Here is a 24,807-nt window from a genome sequence, read left to right as displayed (position 1 = left end):
CTCCCGGACAAAGGAAGCAAAAGACAGACTCTCGGGAGGAGAAAGCTGTCTCTCAGGAGAGGGAGTGGGATCGGAAGGAAGACCCTCAGACTCCTCGTCAGAGAAATATCTGGGGTCTTCTTCCTCTTCCCACGAGGCCTCACCCTCGGTGTCAGACACAAGTTCACGGACCTGTGTCTGCAACCTCGCCCGGCTCGACTCCGTGGAGCCACGTCCACGATGGGGGCGTCGAGAGGTAGACTCCCTCGCCCGCATCGGCGAAGCTCCCTCCGCCGACGTAGTCGGGGAGCCTTCCTGGGAGGTGGCCGCAGTCGGCACCGCACGCGGTACCGACGTCGGGGACCTCACCCCGGGCGATGGGCCAGCTGGCGCCACGCTCGACGGTACCGGAGGCGCAAGCACCGCCAGTACCGGAGGGGTAGGGCGCAACAGCTCTCCCAGAATCTCTGGGAGAACGGCCCAGAGGCTCTCGTTCAGAGCGGCTGCAGAGAAAGGCATGGAGGCCGATGCAGGCGTCGACGTCAGAACCTGTTCCGGGCGTGGAGGCTGTTCCGGGCTGTCCAGAGTGGAGCGCATCGACACCTCCTGAACAGAGGGTGAGCGGTCCTCTCGGTGCCGATGCCTGCTGGGTGCCGACTCCCTCGGCGACCCAGAGCTCTCGGTGCCGACGCGGGGAGGAGACCGGTGTCGATGCTTCTTCGATTTCTTCCGAAGCATGTCACCGGAGCTCCCCGGCACCGATCAGGAGGACGTAGAATCCATCCGTCGCTTCCTCGGGGCCGAGGTCGAAGCAGGTCGATCCCGGAGGGGCTGTATCGCAGGAGCCCTCAGGGTAGGGGGAGACCCACCCGAAGGCTCACCGCCACCAGCAGGGGAATGGACAGCCCTCACCTGCACTCCTGACGATGCACCACCGTCCGACGACATCAGGAGACGAGGTCCCGGTACCACCGACGTCGATGCAGATATCCGATGTCTCGGCGCCGGTGCAGACGGCCGATGCCTCGATGCACTCGATGCACTGGCGGCCGAGGATGAAGGTCTGGACGCTGATGACGTCGATGCACTCGATGACCCCGGTGCCGATGCCGACGAAAGACCCGAGAACAAAACGTTCCACTGGGCCAATCTCGCTATCTGAGTTCGCCTTTGTAACAGGGAACACAGACTACAGTTCTGAGGACGGTGCTCGGCCCCCAGACACTGAAGACATGAAGAGTGCCTATCAGTGAGCGAGATTACCCGGGCGCACTGGGTGCACTTCTTGAAGCCGCTGGAAGGCTTCGATGTCATGGGTGGAAAAATCACGCCGGCGAAATCAAAATCCGAAATGACGAATTTGAGCACCAAAACTTTAAGGGAGAAAAATCTCGACCGAGGCCGAAAAGAGGCCTACCCCGACGACGAAAGAAAACTTACCGGGGCAAAAACTGGAAATACGGGAAGGGGCAAACGAAACCCAAGGGGGTTTTCGGAGCACTTTCCGAACGAAAAGAGAACTTTTCCGAAGAAAAACACGTCGATTAAGATAACGGACGCGCAAGGTCGACTCTCTGGGGCTCGACACGGCAAAACACAGCCGTACCGAGTGCGGACGAAAGAAGACTGGCCGGCTCGAGCCGGTTTCGGGCGGGAAGACGGCCGCGCATGCGCGGTGCGCGCGGGCGCGCGAGAGCTAGCAAAGGACTTTGCTAGTGAAGATTCCGATTGGAGGGGCTGCCGTGGACGTCACCCATCAGTGAGAACAAGCAGCCTGCTTGTCCTCGGAGAATGGGCATTTACAGCAGCTTTTAACTGGTATAAATGGCTGCTCCTATGTTTTAGTTGTATCGACGGTGCTACAAGTATTCTGTAAACTGTGCATAACTTTAGGTTTATAGAATACACTTAAACATGTTTTCCATCCATGCCAATTTTTTTGGCGCCAAATATAGAATCAGGCCCATGATGGGTAATTTTATAAAGATTTTTTCAGATCCAAAAGGCTTTTAGTGCACACAAAACAGCATTTATAAAATTACCCCTGAGGTTACTTATGTAAATGTACATGTGGTGTCAAGAAGGTGTGTACTTTTATGCAACCCATGTGTAAGTATATTATGGGCAGAGTCATGAAGTGCATGTGTTCTTTATGCAAAAGTCATGTACGTGTGCACTTTATGTGCTAACATTTATGCTTATTCCAGAGTTACAATCTAGCCACTAGGTCTTCTGGTTTACCCCTAGTATTTTATAAAGATATGCAGGTGCCTATGGTGCTCATTTTCAGAAAAGAACAATGTCTCAAAAGCAGCACAAGTGCCAGGTGGATGTTTTTCATGGGTAAACGTCCAAGTTGCAATTTTCTAAACTCAAATTTGAGATGGTTTTCTCCGCAGTTTGTCTAAATTGCAAGGGGGCATGTTGGGGGCATCTGGGTGAGATTTAGCTGGGCCCAGAATTTGGACATTATCACAGGACTAGTGGAACAAGATAAAAACATATAGGACAAAAATTGGGACATTTGTATTTGGACCACTTTCAATCACAACTAAATAACAAAAGGTGCCCTAACTCACCAGCTGCCACTGGAAGAATTAAGGCATAACCCCCCCCCCCCCCCCCCCCCCCCCCCACACACACACACCTTAATCCCCCAGTGGCCAATGACCTCCTCCCACCCCCAAATATCTGACAGTGACAATATATACCAGGCTCTGTGACAGCTTCAGATATCATGGCCATATCTATTAGAGCAGCAAGCTGGTCTGGTCCTAGGATTAGACTAGTGGTCGGTGCAGTGGACTATAGAGAAAGGGACCCAGGTCCACACCCCACTCAACTTGTAAACTTGTGGTGGAAATTGTGACCCTTCCCAAACCCTCAAAATATCAACACCTGCAGACCTGAAGGCTTTTGTAGTGGTGTACAGTTAGGTACAGTACGTTTTCAGGTGTTTCTCGAGGGCTCACAATACAAAATAAGGGTGTTCAAGTGGGATTTGTACCTGGGTCTCTTCATGTGACATCCACTGCACTGACCACCAGGCTGTGTGGCCAGTTTTCTAGGAAAGGTTCCACAGTCATCCCTATGGTTTCTTTTTGTGCGTTTTTCTCTAGAACATTTTTGCTTTGAAAATGGTACCTAAAGAAATACATACCTTGCACAAAAACATCTGGAAATTAGAGATTTTTGAAACAAAAAAATAGACATTTTTCTAGTTCGCAAATTGATATGTTCAGGATGAGGATTTTAGACGTTTTCACCACAACGTATACAATTGGCCTTGGATGTCATATCGAAAATGCCATTCCATGTGCCTTTATAAAACCAGATAAAAATACATACTTGCTTGCCTCCAACCCTAGCTGACCACACGTGCATAAACTTAGGCACTGTTGGTGGTGATCAGCAAAACACTCATCACCACCAGCTGAAAACTGACCCCTTAGTGCACAAATGGAACTTACGTTTAGACACTAAAGTTACAGAATGAAGGGGGATAGTAAACTAGAAAAGTTGTGCATACTACACTGCAGGTGTACATGCGTGTGTAGATGTGTGTGTGTGTTTTGTGCACACACAAAACCAGAATTTATTGGTTGTTCCATCTTTTATTCTGGTACGGTTGGAGGAAATTCATAGTCAAGTTTTTTTTTTTTTTTTTATTGCTGGCCCTCGTTTGTGGAATTTGTTACCATTGGCTATGCGTCAGTCTGCATCTGATCCCCAATTCAAGAAATTGCTAAAAACCTGACGATTTTCTAGGGCATTTGGTTGATTGGGGTTCTGAATTTCTGAGTTTGTGACTTGTAAGACTATGTATTGTTTGTGAGAATATTTTATTGTACCTTACCTAGATGTTTAAATAGGTGGGTTATAAATGCAATAACTAAATACATGCGAATGTGTGCCTGTCTATGGCAAAGTATGCACATATGTCTCTTCAAATACCTGGTGTAATTAATAAATATACATGTCGCACAGGTCAAGTTGTCTGGCAACTTATGGTATTGTCATACGCACCAAAAAATGCTAAATAGCACATACATAAGAACATAAGAATAGCCATATTGGGTGAGACTGATGGTCCATCTAAGCCCAGTATCCTGTGTACAACAGTGGCCAATCCAGGCCACAAGTACCTGGCAGAATCCCAAACAGTAGCAAGACTCCATGCTGCTGATCCCAGGGACAAGCAGTGGCTTCCCCCATGTCTAGACTATGGACTTTTCCTCCAGGAATTTGTTAAAACCTTTTTTAAACCCAGATACATCTTGTTTCGATAATACAGGTTTCCCCGCCCCTTCGCAGGACGTCCTTAGAGATGGGCACCCTTAGAGATGGTTGTCCCCGTTCGATTATACCCCTCTTTGTGTTCAATTGTAGAATTTTGGTGATATTAATTCATATAGTTTTTGAAGAGGTAGATTTGAAAGGAAGGCGACAATCTACCTCTTCAAAAACTATATGAATAAATATCACCAAAATTCTACAATTGAACACAAAGAGGGGTATAATCGAACAAGGGTGCCCATCTCTAAGGACGTCCTGCCAAGGGGCAGGGAAACCCGTATTATCGAAACAAGATGGGCGTCCATCTTTCGCTTCGATAATACGGTCAGGGACGCCCAAATCTCAACATTTAGGTCGACCTTAGAGATGGCCAACCTAAATGTTGAGATGGTCGTCCCCGGTTTTCGGCAATAATGGAAACCAAGGACGCCCATCTCAAAAATGACCAAATCTAAGGCATTTGGTCATGGGAGAAGCCAGCATTCATAGTACTCTGGTCCCCCTCACATGCCAGGACACCAACCGGGCACCCTAGGGGACACTGCAGTGGACTTCACAAATTTCTCCCAGGTGCATAGCTCCCTTACCTTCGGTGCTGAGCCCCCCAAACCCACTACCTACAACTCTACTCCACTATCGTAGCCCTAAGGGGCGAAGGGGCACCTACATGTGGGTTTCAGGTGGGTTTTGAAGGGCTCACATTTAGCAGCACAAGTGTAACAGGTGGTGGGGGGGGGGGGGATGGCCTTGGGTCCGCCTGCCTGAAGTGCACTGCACCCACTAAAACTGATACAGGGACCTGCATACTGCTGTCATGGAGCTGGGTATGACATTTGAGGCTGGCAAAAAATATATATATACACTAGCCGTTAAGCCCATTAAAACGGGCGAGTATTGGTATGGGGGTTTCCAGGGCCCCCTCCCCTCGCCGCTGCAGGGTCCCTTGCTCTCCCTCCTTCCCTGCCAGCTCCAAGGCCCCCCTCCGTCTGTCCCTCCCTCCCTCCCAGTTCCAAGGCCCCATTCCCTCCCAGCTCCAAAGGCCCCCCCTCCGTTCCTTCCCCCCATCCCAGCTCCAAGAGCCCCCTCCGTCCCTCCCCAGCTCCAAGGCCCCCTGCCTGCCCTCCCAGTTCCAAGGCCCCATGCCCTCCCAGCTCCAAGGGCCCTCCTCCGTCCCTCCCTGTCAGCTCGAAGGCCCCCTTCTGTCTCTCCCTCCCAACTCCAAGGCCCCCTCCTTCCCTGCCAGCTGCAAGGCCCTCTGTCCCTCCCTCCCAGCTCCAAGGCCCCCCTCCGTCCCTCCCTCCCAGCTCCAAGGCCCCCTCCTTCTGATACCTCCCATATCCAGCATTTCTCCTGCCCTCCCCTCCCTTCCCCCCAAGGTCGTCGCCGCCGCCGCCCTTCCCCCCCCGAGGTCGCCACTACCAGTCCCCACCCCGGAGTCGCCATCGCCCGCCCCTCCACCCGGCCCCTCTCTTCGCTATTAAACTTACATCGCCGAAAACGCAGCAGGGCAGATCAGTTGAGCTGCCGTCGGCCTTCCTTCTCTGCCTGTGTCCCGCCCTCATGTGACGTAACGTTGGCGAGGGCGGGACAAAGGCAGGTAAGGAAGGCCGACGGGAGCTCAGCTGATCTGCCCTGCTGCGTTTTCGGTGATGTAAGTTCAAATGCGAAGAGAGGGCCCGGGCCGGGTGGAGGGGGGCAGCGGTGACGACTTTGGGTGGGGGGAGTGGTAGCGGCGACCACGGGGGGGGAGGGGGGAGGGGGGAGCGGTTCCCTCCCTCCCCTTCGTGCAGTTTCCCTCTCTGTCCCGCCCTCGTCATCACATATTGACATGGGGACGGGACAGAGAGGGAAGTCTCTACTGTGCATTTGCCCTTCTTTTTTCCATTATCGGCCGAGCACGCCCATCTCTTAAGCATGCCCCAGTCCCGCCTTTGCTACGCCCCCGACATGCCCCTGTGAACTTAGGTCGTCCCTGCGACGGACTTCAGTTGAGGATGCCCAAAATCGGCTTTCAATTATGCCAATTTGGACGACCCTGAGAGAAGGACGCCCATCTCCCAATTTGTGTCGGAAGATGGGCGCCCTTCTCTTTCAAAAATGCCCCTGAAAAGCTACCACTAACTTTTCCACTTCAAGTCTCTCTCTTCAAAAACTCTATGAATAATCACACAAACTATAGACGCCCTCTCCACATTGCACAACACTACTGTAACTCCACCAAAATGTAAATTGTAAGCCACTTTGAACCGAAACTTGTTCTGGGATAATAGTGGGATATAAGAATGCATAAATAAATAGTCACAGACATAAACTCACAAAGTAATTATATACAAAGAGCCCCAAAAGGTCAGTGGGGTAGGTTTGGAAGGTTAGCAAAAAAAGCACACGAGAGCCCTCAAGACTAGAACAATGTAGAAATATTTAATGCAAAAGACCTGACACGCGTCCAAGCACAATAACATTTTACAACAACGGGTTGTTGTAAGCTGCTATTGTTCTTGGACATGTTTGGAAGATTTTGCTGCTTGTTTTTTTGGGAAAAACTGCCTTGACTTCATTCTTTATCAAACAGTATACTATTCTGACCCCTGAGGCAAGCGCCCATCTGTGCCGAAATACGGCCCATGTTGGGTCTTTTGCATTAAAGATTTCTGTTAAGATTTCTACGTTGTTCCAGTCTTGAGGGCTCTTTTGTGCTTTGCTGTCCTGTTTTGTGTACCCTCTCTTTTGCTACTAGGTTTGGAAGGTTAATCAAGTGCAATACCAAGTTTAGGGGTAGATGGGGTACAGGTGCTTTACATGATTTAAAGGGTAAAATGTGATTCATTTCTAGGTCTGAAGTAGACATAACCAACTGACCCCCGAAACACACTCTTGTACCGTGTCAGCCCTAAATTATTAATGTACCTCATTGCTGTCTACAACCTAGCCATGGGACCAGTTTAGTATGGTAGTTGGTTTGGGGACTTGGGGGTAGGCAGGGTGTGAAAGTATATTAGGAGTGGGTGTTAGTAGGTAGGTATGCTAAGTGGGGCTGCATTAGTAATCAGGCTACATGCGTGACTGGGTTAAGAGGGAAGTCTAGTATACAGGGGCTGTGATTTCAGCATATCCAGAGACCCCCAGCTCAGATTACCCATGGAACAGTCCCTGTAGCTCAGGGGTCCACAGGCAGAAGTCTTTGTCTCTGGGGTACTAGATTTAGATCTCCCAGGACCAATGGTTCCTTTCTGAGGGTCCTGTGTTCTATAAAACTAAAAATGAAAAGATTTCATTGCTGTATCTGCTAAAATGATTTCCAATGCAGGAAGGATTGGAAGTAATTTTAGCAAGCAAAAATGGGCATCAAAATGGGAGTATAAAGGTACATTAAGCTTAGTGCACCACATTACACTTGGCTCTATCTCAGATAGAGTAGGAATAGCATTAGGATTTGAGGCTACAATATTTTCAACTTTATTCATTGCACTTATAAGAGGCATTTGCATTGTTATATATAATTGTATGTGTGGATTTATTATGGCTGTGTATATATATCACATCAGATTCATATGACAAGATATGATTCATCAAGTACATGCATGAAAGAAACACAAGTACGCAATACATTTCTTACCTTCTAAAGCAAATATTCTTTCACCAAGTGCTTCAACAATAGTAACAAGAGCTAATTCATCAGATACATTAAAAAAGTGTTTTTCTGTTGGTTCACTTGCAATTGATTTAATTTCTTCTACAAAAGACTCAGTACTTAAATTTCCTCTGTTGTAGCTGCCAAGAATCTAAAATGCAACACAAGATGAACTATATTAAATCCCACACTCAAAAAGCAATTCAAAGAGACTGCAACTAGTATAAATTTAAATGTAATATTTTCTTTTTCTATCCACATTTTACTTCAGTTAGACTAAATGAGGTAAAATTCCCCTCCCTCCCTCCCCCCTCCCCCCCAGAACATCACCCCTGAAATTTACTCCTGCATGGAGAAAAGCATGCATGTTGCCAACTAGTGAGAAAGATGGTTGGTACTGTGAGCAGCAGGGTTCGTTGGTGTTGGTATGCAAAGAAATTTAATTTTGAAATTCTTGATTCTGCTCCTCTTCTGTGGTACTGGTGGCAGGCAATTTTTGAAAGAACATTTCCCTTTTAAAATCTGCTTGAAGACCCACAGGTGGAGGAGTGGCCTAATGATTAGTGTAGTGGGTTGTGGACCTGGGGAACTGGGTTCAACTCCTGCTGCTGCTCAGTGTGACCCTGGGCAAGTCACTTAACCCTCCATTGCCACAGGTACAACAGTAGTACAATGTACTACTTAGATTGTGAGCCCAATAGGGACAGATCTAGTACCTGTAAAATGAAACTGTAAACCACTTAGGTCTAAGCGGTATATAAATACTGAAATGAATGAATGAAAGTACCTGCAGGGCTCTAAGCAGGAAGGCTGAAAATTGCCCTCCCACAAACAGAGGTTCTTTTTCGAGCATCAGTATAAAGATATGGAAGCATATTTTAAAAAGGACATAGAGAATTCACACATTTACTACATTTATACCCCACCTTTATCTAAAGCGGGTAACAATAAAAAGTTTTTAAAAAAAAAGTCAGGACATATCACTGTAACCTCTGCCAATAGCCCTGATCCAGTATCCAGGCCCTTTCCAACAACAGCCAGCCCCCACCCTGATGGCAGCTTCCCTTACCCAGCAGCACCCGCCCCTCCAGCAACTGCCCCCACTGACAGCATCCACACCCCCCCAAACACAATACCTGATCTCCTGACATATCACTCCACCCCCATACAGCACCTAGCCCCCCCCCCCCCCCCCCGTCCCCACCACAAAGTAGCCTCATGCAACAAGTACATGACTACCCACACATTAGGCAAAAATAAATACAGTACCTAACTCCCAACAGTACACCCTGGCAACTCCCAAATCCCAGCCATTCAGCACCCTCTGGCGAAGGAAGTCCCCCATGTGCAGGCAAGAGCCTCCCCGAAGTTCCCCACCAAAATCACCAAGCCCAGACCCTTCATACTTCACCTTTCAATAGACTCCCCCCCCCCCCAAACGTAACAACATTCCAGACAAGTTATACCTAAAAATGCGGAATTTTTCCAAGTCCATTTAATAGCGGTCTATGGACTTGTCCTTTAGGAATCTATCTAACCCCTTTTTAAACTCCGTCAAGCTAACCGCCCGTACCACGTTCTCCGGCAACGAATTCCAGAGTCTAATTATACGTTGGGTGAAGAAAAATTTTCTCCGATTCGTTTTAAATTTACCACACTGTAGCTTCAACTCATGCCCTCTAGTCCTAGTATTTTTGGATAGCGTGAACAGTCGCTTCACATCCACCCGATCCATTCCACTCATTATTTTATACACTTCTATCCATCAGGGTGGGAGCTTGGTTGAGAGCAGTGGAGAGCTGATATTGTGGGCAACTGGGACATTGCTGTTTACAGCAATTACTTAGACTTCATTCAGGGCAGGAACTGACCGTGCAGGGGCAGTAAGTGCTGATATTTAGAGCCACTGTCTGGTTAAGCGCTGCTGAGTATCAGTGGTTAGGTGGCAACAAGCTATTTATATAAGAAGGAGCCTCTCCTACCCAGCAAAATCGCTTTGAATATTAGGTGGAATAAAACTGTGTGCATTAAATTGTGAAAATTTCTCATTGCTGTAAAATTTGGTGTGTGTGTTGGGGGGGGGGGGGCTTCAGCATTCTTCCATACTAAAACCGTTCTTCCACCCACAACCTACTCCCTCCTCATACTTGACCCTCCCTTAGTAATGTCACTCTTGAGGTTCCCAACTTAGCCTGAACCCCTCCCTACACCTGATCTTCCATCCTTTCACAGTTTTCTGCCCCCTCTCCTGGATGGATCTCTTGCATTGTTCTGTCTCCTCCAACTTACTTTCTTTCCTTTTTTTTCTCTCTTTCTTCTGCTCCTCAACCCCCCCCCCCCCCCCCGATCCTGCATTCCTTAGTTCTCTCACCCTACCCCCAAGCTTTCACTCTGGGTACACAGCACATGCTCCCCCCCATCCCCCACCCCAGTACCATCCCAACTTGCTCTCTCTTTCTTGCGGAGCACCAAACACTAGTCATCTTTCAGCTTCCCACCCCCTGACAGAATACCATTTTCACTGTCCCATGATGCAGATTACCTGATAAAAGGAAGAGGAAAGTGGATGCATGTTAGGCCGCGTTCTCCTCCTGTACTGCCTGGACTCAGACAACGCATTGGAGCCATACTGGGCACTGTAAAGCCACATGGTTCAAATGAGCAGCCTAACTTTTGGTGGCAGAGGAGAAGAAGAATATGTCTTGACATGCAGTCACTCTCCTTTTACAGTTCTAATATATTTAAGAATAGGGGAAATTACCCAGAGCATGTGGTTGCAGCACGTGTTGTATTTATAAGTTTTAAGATTATATATATATATATATATATATATATATATATATATACATATATATATATATATATATATATATATACACACACATATATATAGAATTTATTCTCCACCAATTACCTATAAGGTAATAAGATTTACAATTGCAAGAATAAAGGGGAATTAAATATTATCTCTGTTGAATTACATTAACCTGCACTGCAAGGTTTAGGAATATGTGCTCAGAACATAAAAGACCATATAGCCAACTTTAAAAAGGTTTATTTACAATACAAGTAATGTAATAATGTTGCAAACGAGAGGTAGTTTTTTTAAGGGATCTTGGTTACAGGAGAAATCTGCGACATGATAACAGGTTTGAATCATAAATTAACTTACAAGTCTTTGCTTCAGAATTGTTGAAGTGTCTGTTAGAGAGAGAGGTAATTAGCACCATGGGACAATAAAACATGAATTCCTTTGTTTGGAGGGGGGGGGGGATGAAAAATAGCAGCTGCCAATGCTGCGGCTTATGCAGAATTCAGTGTTAGTGATTTGAGGTTGGATTGCAGAAGGGAGCCTCTATTCAGTGTTCTCAAACTTAAAAAAGCCTGGAGTTTGTATGGAGAAAGAACTGAGTGTCTTTTGAGAAAAGGAAACCAGTTCTGATGAGGCCAGCATAATATGAATAACTGTTCTGGCCTTATCGAACAAAAGCTGGGTCCAGTGGAATCTCTACTTGGAGTAAATTTATAACATATGTAATTACCATCTTCCAAAATGATGGGGGCATGTCCACCACGAGTGCCGTATCTCCTTAGATGCAACATCCTCTCCAACAAAAGGGAGAAGACTGTGCTTGCCATTTGTGTATGCGGTGTGGAGTGAGATAAGCAGAATAGAGGATTCTCAATTGGGTGTTAGTATCAGTGAGATAAAGGAGTGGAAGGAATAGGACCATACTGTAGTCCAGAAATTCTCAACAGACTGTTTCTTTATAATTTCTTCCCATAAAGTCTTTGACTATTTATTTAAGATTGATTTGCCAATCTTCTGCAATGTGCTTGAAGCTTCAAAGCATAGGCAGAATATAAATACTGAATTAAATTAAAACAAATTAACTTATGTTATGACTCACAAACATCAGCTCAATCTTTCAGACAGACATTCAGGACAAATGTATTTAATTTCATCCAACTGACAATGGCAGAGACAACCTGCAAAAGCACTACAGCCTGGATAAAAAGAATCATCAAATGAAAAAGGAAAAAAAAAAAACACCCCTGAATGTTGTCCACATATATTATGTAGTGCATATTCAGCATCTTTAATTTCCAACACAATGGGAACAGGCAGATATTAATAGGAATAGCATATTAAGATAATCCCTGAGGTACTCCTACCATGAGTTCCTCTAAGGGGGAAATCATATCACCAATTCCTACCTTCCTGCTTCTTCCCAGTCAGAAAAGATCCAAACCACTTCAGTACTCTTCCAGAAAGCCCAAAGGACTTATTAGGAAGTGAAAACGTCTAACAAAACAAGAAAATACCTGCTGCACCACTGCAGTCCTTGCCTCTTTACATCCAATGCCGATAAAAGAGGGGACTCAGTACTGTGAGCCTTTTGGAAGCCATATTGGAAAGGATATCTCTGAGGTCAAAGATAGAGCACAATCATTTGGGAGTCAATATTCAGCCTGTGGGCATATTTGGGATATTCAACTGGGCCAAAACGAGTACACTGACAGACACTGGCAGTTACAGCCAGTGTCATCTCCCAGAAAGAACTCTGAGCAAGTCAGGGCAGCTTTTATCTGGCCCAACTTGCCCAGATAGCACCAGTACTAAATATTGGCAGTGCCCAGATAACTCCTGGCTCTGTCCCCTCCTTAGATCTAGAGATTGCTGCAGCGGTCTGTGCTGATACTCAATAGTAGTCTCTGGTTACGTGCTGCAGAAAATCAGTATCAAACCTGATTAGTCTGATTTAACCTGGAAAGAACCCTCCTACTCACTTACATCACTCTGAATATCGACCCCCTGGTCATTGTGGGAATGAGGACCCTTTATTCTTTTCTTATGTTGGAACAGGTTCTGTTGACATTAACTTGTAGAAATAGAACTTCTTTGTGAAGACAGTAAGTGTGGGTTTGAGTCAGTTGAGACTTGGTCAGGGGGTCGTAGGGGAAGAATTAACAGAAATCTGGGATAAGGATGGTAGCTAGATTTTACGATGTGGAGTACCCAGAAATTCATTATTTTCTGCTGTCATATCTGAAGAACGCTGTATCTGATCCCCTACAACTAGGGCAGGATGTATATTGATAAAGGAACTTGCAGTATTTGGACAATGCTGTCAAAAGGAAGAAGGCTGGGCAGAACAGTGGCAGCTTGCTTTGGTAGTCTAGGATACCACCTGCACTAAGGGTTATTATGATTGCCTGGAGAAAGGTACATGACTTCATTTTCCATACTACTGACTTCTATGCTGCATTGTGCTTGTTCATGTAAAGAATGATGTAGACTCTGAAAATATAGCAGCTTTTAAATAAATCAGCCAGTATTATTCTCACTCCTATCCACTTACACCAAATATTCACAGGACCAACTTTTGTGTTTTTATGGTACAAAAGAGTCCCTGCAGAATCTACTGTAAATATCCTTTTCTGCTCCTGCCTATATATTTTATATAGTGATAAGGCAAAAGCTTCAGTGGAGCAATGCACACACTAACTTCTGATTTTCAGTAAACTTCCCTTAGGGATTCAGAAGCCGTTTCATTTTAAATGGTTAAACCAAAATCTCTACCACCATTTTTCATGTGGCCTCCTTATTCCCACCTTCCCTGATAGTTACAGTGCAATCAGAAAACAAAGACTGCTCCTGAACCATCCTGAACCATCCTGAACTATGCTGTATTAATAACAAACTGAACCACTTTATCCACAACCTTAACTTCTTAGGAATCTGGCTTTCAACAGAAAGAGAATATTAGCTATGTTACTTACTGCAATAGAAAATCTTTGAATGTTGTCAGCTTCACATTCTTCAATAACTGATTTCAGTCTGTAGTTGTCATGAGATTCCCCATCAGTTACAATAACCATAACTTTTTTCACCCCTCTCCGTGCACCACGAGCCTCAGTAAAGGCTTCTTTTCTAAAATATTAAAATGAAGAAAAAAAGTATATTTCTTATATTATTAACCCATGATTGCAATGAATATTCATGTCAACCGCCCAGGCCATCCACTGCCTCAAGTATAAACTTCTGAGTGCAAGCCTTTCAGTGACAGCAAAATAAATATTATATCTGACAGTAACTCGCTTTGAGCTACAACTGGGAAAAAACATAAGCTAAATTCAAAATTCCTTTCTTTTTCTTTCCTTTGAAAGAACAAAGAAACACATAAAACCATTCTGCAATTTGACGCTCTTTTTTTTTGGGGGGGGGGGGGGGGTTCCAGAGACTGCAGGCAGATGCCTCATACCAAGTGTAATTTCATTGGACCAATTATTGTAGATATTTTAGAAAGCACAAAAAAGCTGTATCCAGCATGCCCCCTAACAGCTCCTCAATCTAATGATAACATCCTTTGATGAGCATGATAGTGTTAAGGCAGAACTGGGAAATATCATTACGCAGATACAGAAGTGCCAGGAGAAAGCTTTCACATTCTTCCTGACTGTGTCTTTTCAGGGTGGCAGCATCTGGAAAAGTAAATTAGTATTCCATAGGGATAGGAAGATATTGAGGCAAAAGGGGGCTGAGGTCTGAAAACCTCAAAGCAGAAAAAGAGAAAACTAAAGGCAGATAAAGGCCATGGAGAAATAAAGTTCTTACCTGATAATTTTCTTTCCATTTCTTTCCCACTATTCCAGAACCTGTGGGATAGCTGAGTCCATCAACAATTTGGAGATAGAGAACTGAAAACAGAGCCGAGACATATCTCTTGGCATCCAGTTCAGCTCCTCAGTATTTACATAGAAAAGCAGAAGGACAAACTCAGAACACAACAACCTTAAACAACCCACTAACACTAACCAGATGAGCAAACATGTGGACCTCTTTCATCTCTGGACAATTTGTAGAGAAAAAAAGAGATATGCAAGAAGCACCATGCAAGGTTACAGTCGATATTTGAGTCATTATTTTGCAACGATTGAACATCTCAGAAACCTCAGCTGGGCTTTTGGAACAGTGGGAAGGACTAATGGAACGAAAATTATCAGGTGAGGCCTAATTTCTCCTTCCATTTCGTAGATTCCTGATGGGAACCACAGCAAACAATGTGGTAGTTAAGCACTTGCCTAAGTAATACCAAGTTACCTGTTTTTGGCTTGCATATATATGTACACTATTATTGTAACACTATGTTATTAGTGTAGTAGTCTAGTTCAGTAGTTGCCCAGCTGTAGCCCTGCTACCAGATAAACAATGGTTATTCAAACTATTCTTTCGGAATAAAGCAAAGTTATTTTTGAGTCACAGAGTATTATTGTTCCCCGATGTTTCAAGGGCCACCCAAAAGAAGAGGAAACAATTCCTGCTATTAAAATCAGCTGTTTTACAACTAGGAGGCACATTTTATCTCAAATTTCCCTGTAAATGTATTGTGAATTATAATTCACTTAAATATGTCTTCACGGAACCGACTCATTTGACAACATTTGTGGCTTCCAAAAGAGTTATAGGAGTATAAAGAAATGGCTTTGTATTCTTTTACTATATGCATATTTCCTTTATAATGATTTCTTGTTCCTCCAAGTACTCAATCATGGAATCTCCAAAATGTGGACTTAAGTGTTATCATTTAATTTTATTTTATTACCTACTTTTTTTCCCCTTAAAAAGAAATGTTGTGAAATTATAACACTATCCTTTTCAAGTGTAAAATTCTTGAAATATGTAATATGAAAATTTAAAAATAAAATAAAATAAAAGCTATAGAAAGCAAAATGCTAGAAGCAAAGAAACATGACAAAGTGGAGGAAACAAAGTCTACCAATCCCCCAACAGAGGAAAATCAAACACAGAGCAGAATATATCCTGATTTAGGACAGTGGCAGGCCCCTTCCCCTACATGATGATAAATTGGCAGCTCTCCTGTTTCAGTGTTAATAGTGGGGACAGGAGATCTTTGCCTATATGTCCCACCCACAAATGCTTGATTTTATAGATACAGAAACAGAAGAGATCCTTTTGCATGACAGTGTAATGAACTGAAGGGAGAAACTGCTGTTGTAAATGGTTATGGGGAGGCCAGCATCCCAGCAAAGTGTTTAATAGGGTAAGTGGCAGTGGGCCCCTCCGCTCCACTTACAGCTGCAGTGTTTGTGCCATGCTGGAGGGCAAGCTAGGAACAGTGCACACATATTGTGGAAAGTTTGGTCCTGACAAACATGTATGAAGTTTGTCCTCTTAAATAGATTGTGAGATGCCATGTACAACGGTATCTCTTGCCGGGGGACACTTAGAAATAAGAATGATGATAAAAGACTTATTGCAGATGGACATCAGTCAATTTGCTCTAAATTCCTATCATAATTCAGTGTGGTCTATGTCCAACCATGATGTTGTGAAGAAAAAAAGGCTGTTTTTCAATAGGAGTCTGAACAAGAAAGACTTTGCTGAGGCAAAAGCAACTACCATGCAGTATCAGACACTAAGCCCCATTGATCTTACACAGCCTTCTGAATTAGAAGTCACAGAACTGAACAACACTGTCAAATACTTGTTTTTTGCACCAGAGGCAGTGTGTGTAACTGACAACCAACCAATTTAGGTGAAGACAGGTTGGTCATGAAATACAGGCCTGATAGCCAGAACTGGAGTGGATCCAAACCAAACTTTGATGAAATGGAAGTGGTGTCTACAGGAGACAGCACAGTTACAAGCCAAAGAACTGTCACAGTTACAAGAAGATATGGCAGCAATTGATAACTTTACTAAAACAAAAAAACTGCCACATAAGCATGGGGTAACAGGAAATGTTCCATATATAGAGGCCCCACCTTATGAAGAATTACCTGCAGAGCTGCAAGCTTCAAGGGAGCCTACAGAGAGCTCTGCAACAGCTATCAGAGAGCCACATGTGGATAGCTGCAGCTTTTCAACCAGCACAGAAAACTGATTTTTGCCTGCAAGGCACTGGCGGGTATAGCCAGTATGCTGAATTGTAGGACGTGACAATCAACCAGCACAAAGTACTGGAAGAGAAAACAGTCATCTACACCAGCAAAAGACCTGATACAACAGTTCCTAGACTAGAAAGCCAGGAGGTGGAAAACTCATAACTACTACTACTACTACTACTTAACATTTCTAGAGCGCTACTAGGGTTACGCAGCGCTGTACAAATTAACAATTAAGGACGGTCCCTGCTCGGAAGAGCTTACAATCTAAAGGACGAAATGTCAAGTTGGGGTAGTTAAGATTTCCTGAGAAGAGGTGTAGTGATTAGGTGCCGAAGGCGACATTGAAGAGGTGGGCTTTGAGCATTGATTTGAAGATGGGTAGGGAGGGGGCCCGGCGTATGGGCTCAGGGAGTTTGTTCCAGGCATGGGGTGAGGCGAGACAGAAAGGGTGGAGCCTGGAGTTGGAGGTGGTGGAGAAGGGTACTGAAAGGAGGGATTTGTCTTGAGAGCGGAGGTTACGGGTAGGGACGGAAGGGGAGATGAGGGTAGAGAGGTAAGGAGGGGCCGCAGATCGAGTGCATTTGTAGGTAAGTAAGAGAAGCTTGAACTGTATGCGGTATCTGATTGGGAGCCAGTGGAGTGACTTGAGGAGAGGGGTGATATGAGTATATCGGTTAAGGCGGAAGATAAGATGTGCGGCAGAGTTCTGGATGGACTGAAGGGGGTATAGATGGCTACGTGGGAGGCCGGTCAGGAGTAGGTTGCAGTAGTCAAGGCGAGAGGTAATGAGAGAGTGGATGAGAGTTCGGGTGGTGTGCTCGGAGAGGAAGGGGCAAATTTTGCTAATGTTATAGAGGAAGAAGCGACAGGTCTTGGCTATCTGCTGGATATGCGCAGAGAAGGAGAGGGAGGAGTTGAAGATGACACCGAGGTTGCGGGCAGATGAGGTGGGGACGATGAGGGTGTTATCAACTGAGATAGAGAGTGAAGGGAGAGGGGAAGTGGGTTTGGGTGGGAAAACAATAAGTTCAGTCTTAGACATATTCAGTTTCAGGTGGCGGTTGGACATCCAGGCAGCAATGTCGGATAAGCAGGCCGAGACTTTGGCCTGGGTATCCGCAGTGATTACTGGTGTGGAGAGATAAAGCTGGGTGTCGTCAGCATAAAGATGATAGTGGAAACCATGAGAAGAGATCAGGGAGCCTAAGGAAGAGGTGTAGATTGAAAAAAGAAGGGGCCCAAGGACAGATCCCTGAGGAACTCCAACAGAGAGCGGGATAGGGGAGGAGGACGAACCAACAAACCTACTTGGGGTGGGCGAGAACTGTGGAATCCTATTTGAAAACTGGGATCTCAGGGATTCATTGCTATAGGACATGTGGATACCCACTGATCACCTCCCCAGCCTGGGCTGGTCCCCAAACAGAAATAGAAGTACATCGTGTGACTGCATCTCTAACAGATGAAGAAGAACTGCATGCAAAGGCCAAGTGGGCGTACAAGAAAGATGGGCATGTGGGAAAAGAAAACCTCAGCAATGGGCCATTCGAAAAGAGATGCCTCTAACCAAAACACAGGCCAAAGTAGCTGTGTAAGAATATAATCCCTATTTCAGAATGAACAGGTGGCCAATGACTCCTAAACCATTTGGTCACATGAAGCTAAGAACACAAGCAAATGAAAACTGGCCAACAGACTTCAGTGGACATCTGACAAGACAACAAAAAGCAATAAGTCTAAACAGCTGAGGATACCAATTCTGGGATCATTGCAATGGTTCCAGTGGTCATTTGTGGCCAGAAGAGAAGCACCACAGAAGCCCTGATAATCATGATGTACGGGGGTGCAAGAGAAATTCCCTCCAACAATGGAAGTCACTTCATCAGGCAGACCGTGCAACAGTGGGCTGAGTTCATTGTTCCGCAAAGAAAGCACAGTTGTGTATTCCTTGGCGTGCAGCAGTTCCTGCCAAGATTAACACTAGTGATGGATAGTAAGTTTATTGTTAGTAGTGCTTGGTACGGATAGTTGTGTCTCATCAGTCACTCACTTCTGAACTCACGGCGGTGCTTTTATATGTCTTTTTCGTTCAACTTTGGACATACCACATAACTTTAGTCACTGATGGCTTTATTACTTTTTTAAAAATCATGTCTGATACGTTGCTGTAACCACTGATGGTTTTCAAACTCTGCTGTTGACACTCTAGGTCAGGGGTAGGCAACTCCGGTCCTCGAGAGCCACAGGCAGGTCAGGTTTTCAGGATATCCACAATGAATATGCAGGAGATAGATTTGCAAGCACTGCCTCCATGGCATGCAAATCTATCTCCTGCATATTCATTGTGGATATCCTGAAAACCTGACCTGCCTGCGGCTCTCGAGGACCGGAGTTGCCTACCCCTGCTCTAGGTGTTGGGAGCAGCCCTACGCTGGCTTTTCTTTCTTTATACACAGCATTTTTATTTCTCTCTTATATGACTCATTCTTGTATTTTGGTGTTTTTTGATTTTAACTATGAGTTAGCACTGTTCTGGTTATCCTCGATTTTGCTACAGTTTTGTTTCATATTTCTTACAGAAACATGTGTTTACATATAAATAACTGCTTTTTTGTGCATTCTCACATACTTTTGTACGAGGCCTCCAGTGTGGTTCACACAGTTTTAGAAGTTTAAAATAATATTTTCTGTGTTTCAACTTTGATAGTATTCTATAATACATCACATACAGCATTCCTTTGAGATCACACAGACAACCATAGGAGGTACATATGGTCTATATATTTAGTACATAAGTATGGCCATACTGGGACAGACCAAAGGTCCATCAAGCCCAGCATCCTATTTCCAACAGTGGCCAATCCAGGTCACAAATACCTGGCAAGATCCCAAAAAAGTACAGAAATAGTGGATTTTCCCCCAAGTCCATTTAATAATGGTCTATGGACTTTTCCTTTAGGAAGCCGTCCAAACCTTTTTAAAACTCCGCTAAGCTAACCGCCTTTACCACATTCTCTGGCAACGAATTCCAGAGTTGAATTACACGTTGAGTGAAGAAACATTTTCTCCGATTTGTTTTAAATTTACTACTTTGTAGCTTCATCGCATGCCCCCTAATCCTAGTATTTTTGGAAAGCATAAACAGACGCTTCACTTCTACATGTTCAACTCCACTCATTATTTTATAGACCTCTATCATATCTCCCCTCAGCCGCCTTTTCCCAAAGCTGAAGAGCCCTAGCCGCTTTAGCCTTTCCTCATAGGGAAGTTGTCCCATCCCATTTATCATCTTCGCCGACCTTCTCTGCACCTTTTCTAATTGCACTACATCTTTTTTGAGATGCGGAGATCAGAATTGAACACAATATTTGAGGTGCAGTCGCACCATGGAGCGATACAAAGGCATTATAACATCCTCAGTTTTGTTTTACGTTCCTTTCCTAATACCTAACTTTCTATTTGCTTTCTTAGCCGCAGCAGCACACTGAGCAGAAGGTTTCAACGTTATCATCAACGACGACACCTAGATCACTTTCTTGGTCAGTGACTCCTAATGTGGAACCTTGCATGATGTAGCTATAATTTGGGTTCCTCTTTCCCACATGCATCACTTTGCACTTGCTCACATTAAACGTCATCTGCCATTTAGACGTCCATTCACCCAGTCTCGTAAGGCTCTCTTGTAATTTTTCACAATCCTCCGGCGATTTAACGACTTTGAATAACTTTGCGTCATCAGCAAATTTAATTGCCTCAATAGTTACTCCTATCTCTAGGTCATTTATAAATATGTTAAAAAGCAGCGGTTCCAGCACAGAGCCCTGGGGAACCCCACTAACTACCCTTCTCCATTGAGAATACTGACCATTTAACCCCACTCTCTGTTTTCTATCTTTTAACCAGTTTTTAATCCACGATAGAACACTATCTCCTATTCCCATGACTCTCCAATTTCCTCTGGAGTCTTTCATGAGGTACTTTGTCAAACGCCTTCTGAAAATCCAGATACACAATATCAACCGGCTCACCTTTATCCACATGTTTGTTCACCCCTTCAAAGAAATGTAGTAGATTGGTGCTTTTAACCACTGTTAAATTATTCTATTTGTTTTAACATTTTCGGCGCAATAGTTCTTATATTTCAGTTGGTCTTTCAAAGTTTCTATCCATATTTAATGCTCATATTTTATGTAACTTGTTCATATGATTGTAACATTTATTTTACATTACCTATGGTCTGCAAATATATACTTGGGTTCTTAGATTTATTGCTTTTAATCTTTGTTAGAACATATTGTTTTAACACTATAACGTCTTGGTGTTATAGCTCTTATATTTTAGCTGTTTAAGGTTCAAATTCATATTTGATATTTATAATTTATGTAAGTGTATGTTTTACCTGTCCATATGACTGTCATTTTACAGATCACTTGTCCAAAAGATTATGCCATTTTAATTTTTTATATAGAATGCTGAGGTAGGCCATATAGGCCAAACATGGACACGTTGAGTCTTGGTTATTGAACAATAAACATTTAGATCCTTTGGAGCATTGTCTGTACATCTTTTGAGTCACCTTCGCTGTTTTTGCTTTGTTGTTTTTTTTTTAGCATCTACAAGGGCTTTGGTTCTTGTGTATACGTCGACGAGTGAGGAAAAATGAAAGCATACACTCCAGAAAAATGAAAGAAATGGGGAGAAATCATTGCTGTGGGAGAAGGGGATGCTTATTTGGTTATCTGTAGAATATTGCTGTTTATGTTTCTCTCCACAAGTTGTCACTCTCCCATGAAAGTTGAAGGCCCACTTCCAAGTCTGCGATTCAAGCCTCCTAATAATCAGCACTATGACAGCACAGACTGGAAAAACCCTGCACAAGTTGTACTGTGTCACCGCAGAAGTGATTTTTGAAATTATAAGGAAGCTTCCTAGGGGTAAGGGCAGAATCTGGACTTAAACACATGGGGGTTTGATTTTACTACTACTACTACTACTATTAGCATTTATGAGGATGCCTATCTGAAGTCGAAATAGTTGTCTATGGTACGCCTATAAAGACTTTATAAGATAGCCATCCTGAACCAGCCCCAGCAGCATACAAATGTCCAAATTTATACCTGCTTCAAAGATAGTGTAATCACATACATGCATTCTATGCATATTCCAAAGTGTTCTATAAAACACACGTGTATACTGAAACTCTTCCCTCTCAGCTCTGACTCTGGTCCCGCCCTTGCAGAAACAAGAAATGAGGGCGGGACCAAAGTTAGAGCTGAGAGCAAAGAGAAGGGAAGGCAGCAGACTCGCGAGGCTCTTCACTGCTGCTGCCGGGACCCCGGTAAGAGGGAGGGGGAGGGGAGGGTAGCAGAGGGGGGTTGGCGATTTTGGAGGAGGGGCAACGCACATGTAGGGGGATGGGCGGGGCCGCGGGTGGAGGCATCGCAAGGTCGTGTCTGTAAGACAAGAGAGGAGGGGAGACTGGAACTCGGGGAGGGACAGAGGGAAGGAGAGAGAAAGAGAGGGAGGGAGGGCCTGGAGATCGGAAGGGAAGAAAGGGGGCCTTGGGACTTGGAGGGGACAGATGGAGAGAGTGAGGGAGGGAGAGAGGGATAACCTTGCTAGCGCCTGTTTCATTTCATACTGAAACGGGCCTTTTTTACTAGTAATGTATATAATGTACAATTATATTAAAGATCCTATACACCATATGGCCATATATTGAAAAAAAGGAAAACAGGCCTTTTCATGGCCATGGAAAAAATGGCTTAAGTGTGTGGGAAAGACTTATGTAAAGGTGTGCTAAGGCCATTTCTACCACAGCTTAGTAACAGGACCCCTAAATGTACAACTAATGAATGCAATCTCTTAATGTCACTGCGGTGCCAGCACATTTTTGTTTGCAGCTGTGTGCCAGCATGGCTTATCTTCCTGGACCAAAATCTCTCTGGCTTTGGGGTCCTGCGTCAAAGGATCACTTATACCTAGGGCGCCAGAGATCTGAGAGACTACTGAAAGCTATGCTAAAAAAGAAAAAAAAAAGCCTTCTATTTTGCCACACTTTTACATTACTGAGGTTTCAGTGCACTTGAAGTATTTTACCTACTCTATGCATATAATTATTTTACTGTTACTAATTAGTATGGTAGTTAAGCAATGTGCACTAAAATCTAGCACACATATGTAGTGCTGGCTTCATATTTCAGTCACTGAATTAGTAAAAGTATATCTGCACTGATATGTGACTTGTGCTGTACGTAAGTCTTGTCTTACAATATCTGCATTTGCACACTGTACCTTGCTTCATCTATTCCCGTGGCTGTCATAGTCTGGCGTCCGCCTCGCTGAACTATTTTTGTTGCTGCGTGCAGCACTTCTTCAGTTGTTCCATACTTATTTAGATTAAATTCATGGGTTACATTTTCTCCATACTGCACTATTCCAACCTAAAACATAATAACACAGTATAAAGTGAAATAAAATAGGACTTCATGCATGATTCTGGCTTCCTTTTCATTGTGGGCATACTGTATTTTTCACTGTATAGCATGTTGCATTAGGAACAGGGGAGAGGAGATGTCAAAAATCTTACCAGCAATATAGAGTACAATTTTTTCACTATAGAAACTGGAGCTCAAGGAAGAACAAGGCAGCATATGAATGGAAAGCGAATGCTACATACCTGTAGAAGGTATTCTCCGAGGACAGCAGGCTGATTGTTCTCACTGATGGGTTGACGTCCTCGGCAGCCCCCTCCATTGGAAAGTTTACTAGCAAAGGCCTTTGCTAGTCCTCGCGCGCCCATGCGCACTGCGCATGCGCAGCCGTCTTCCCGCCCGAAACCGGCTCGAGCCGGCCAGTCCAGTATGTAGCAAGACAATACAGTTCAAGGGAAGACTCAACTCCAAAGGGGAGGCGGGCGGGTTTGTGAGAACAATCAGCCTGCTGTCCTCGGAGAATACCTTCTACAGGTATGTAGCATTCGCTTTCTCCGAGGACAAGCAGGCTGCTTGTTCTCACTGATGGGGTATCCCTAGCCCCCAGGCTCACTCAAAACAACAACCATGGTCAATTGGGCCTCGCAACGGCGAGGACATAACAGAGATTGACCTAAAAAATTTACCAACTAACTGAGAGTGTAGCCTGGAACAGAACAAACAGGGCCCTCGGGGGGTGGAGTTGGATCCTAAAGCCCAAACAGGTTCTGAAGAACTGACTGCCCGAACCGACTGTCGCGTCGGGTATCCTGCTGCAGGCAGTAATGAGATGTGAATGTGTGGACAGATGACCACGTCGCAGCTTTGCAAATTTCTTCAATGGAGGCTGACTTCAAGTGGGCTACCGACGCAGCCATGGCTCTAACATTATGAGCCGTGACATGACCCTCAAGAGCCAGCCCCGCCTGGGCGTAAGTGAAGGAAATGCAATCTGCTAGCCAATTGGATATGGTGCGTTTTCCTACAGCCACTCCCCTCCTATTGGGATCAAAAGAAACAACAATTGGGCGGACTGTCTGTGGGGCTGTGTCCGCTCCAGGTAGAAGGCCAATGCTCTCTTGCAGTCCAATGTGTGCAGCTGACGTTCAGCAGGGCAGGAATGAGGACGGGGAAAGAATGTTGGCAAGACAATTGACTGGTTCAGATGGAACTCCGACACGACCTTTGGCAGGAACTTAGGGTGAGTGCGGAGGACTACTCTGTTATGATGAAATTTGGTATAAGGAGCCTGGGCTACCAGGGCCTGAAGCTCACTGACTCTACGAGCTGAAGTAACTGCCACCAAGAAAATGACCTTCCAGGTCAAGTACTTCAGATGGCAGGAATTCAGTGGCTCAAAAGGAGGTTTCATCAGCTGGGTGAGAACGACATTGAGATCCCATGACACTGTAGGAGGCTTGACAGGGGGCTTTGACAAAAGCAAACCTCTCATGAAGCGAACAACTAAAGGCTGTCCCGAGATCGGCTTACCTTCCACACGGTAATGGTATGCAC

The 24,807-nt window shown here is 44.7% G+C and overlaps 1 protein-coding gene across 1 annotated transcript in view; it reads right to left on the bottom strand.

The window, feature by feature from the left end:
• Positions 1 to 24,807, bottom strand: part of ITGA1 (integrin subunit alpha 1) — a 409,880-nt gene that overhangs the window by 190,799 nt on the left and 194,274 nt on the right. Inside the window, 3 exon segments of the mRNA XM_030193116.1 lie at positions 7,892 to 8,057; positions 13,691 to 13,841; positions 23,114 to 23,262. Of these exon segments, the coding sequence (XP_030048976.1) occupies positions 7,892 to 8,057; positions 13,691 to 13,841; positions 23,114 to 23,262 (466 nt within the window).

Source organism: Microcaecilia unicolor, chromosome 2 (assembly GCF_901765095.1).
Source record: "Microcaecilia unicolor chromosome 2, aMicUni1.1, whole genome shotgun sequence".
Classification (NCBI taxonomy): Eukaryota; Metazoa; Chordata; class Amphibia; order Gymnophiona; family Siphonopidae; genus Microcaecilia; species Microcaecilia unicolor.
The sequence above is the reverse complement of the archived record's forward strand: the minus strand, read 5'-3'. Positions and strand labels throughout refer to the sequence as shown.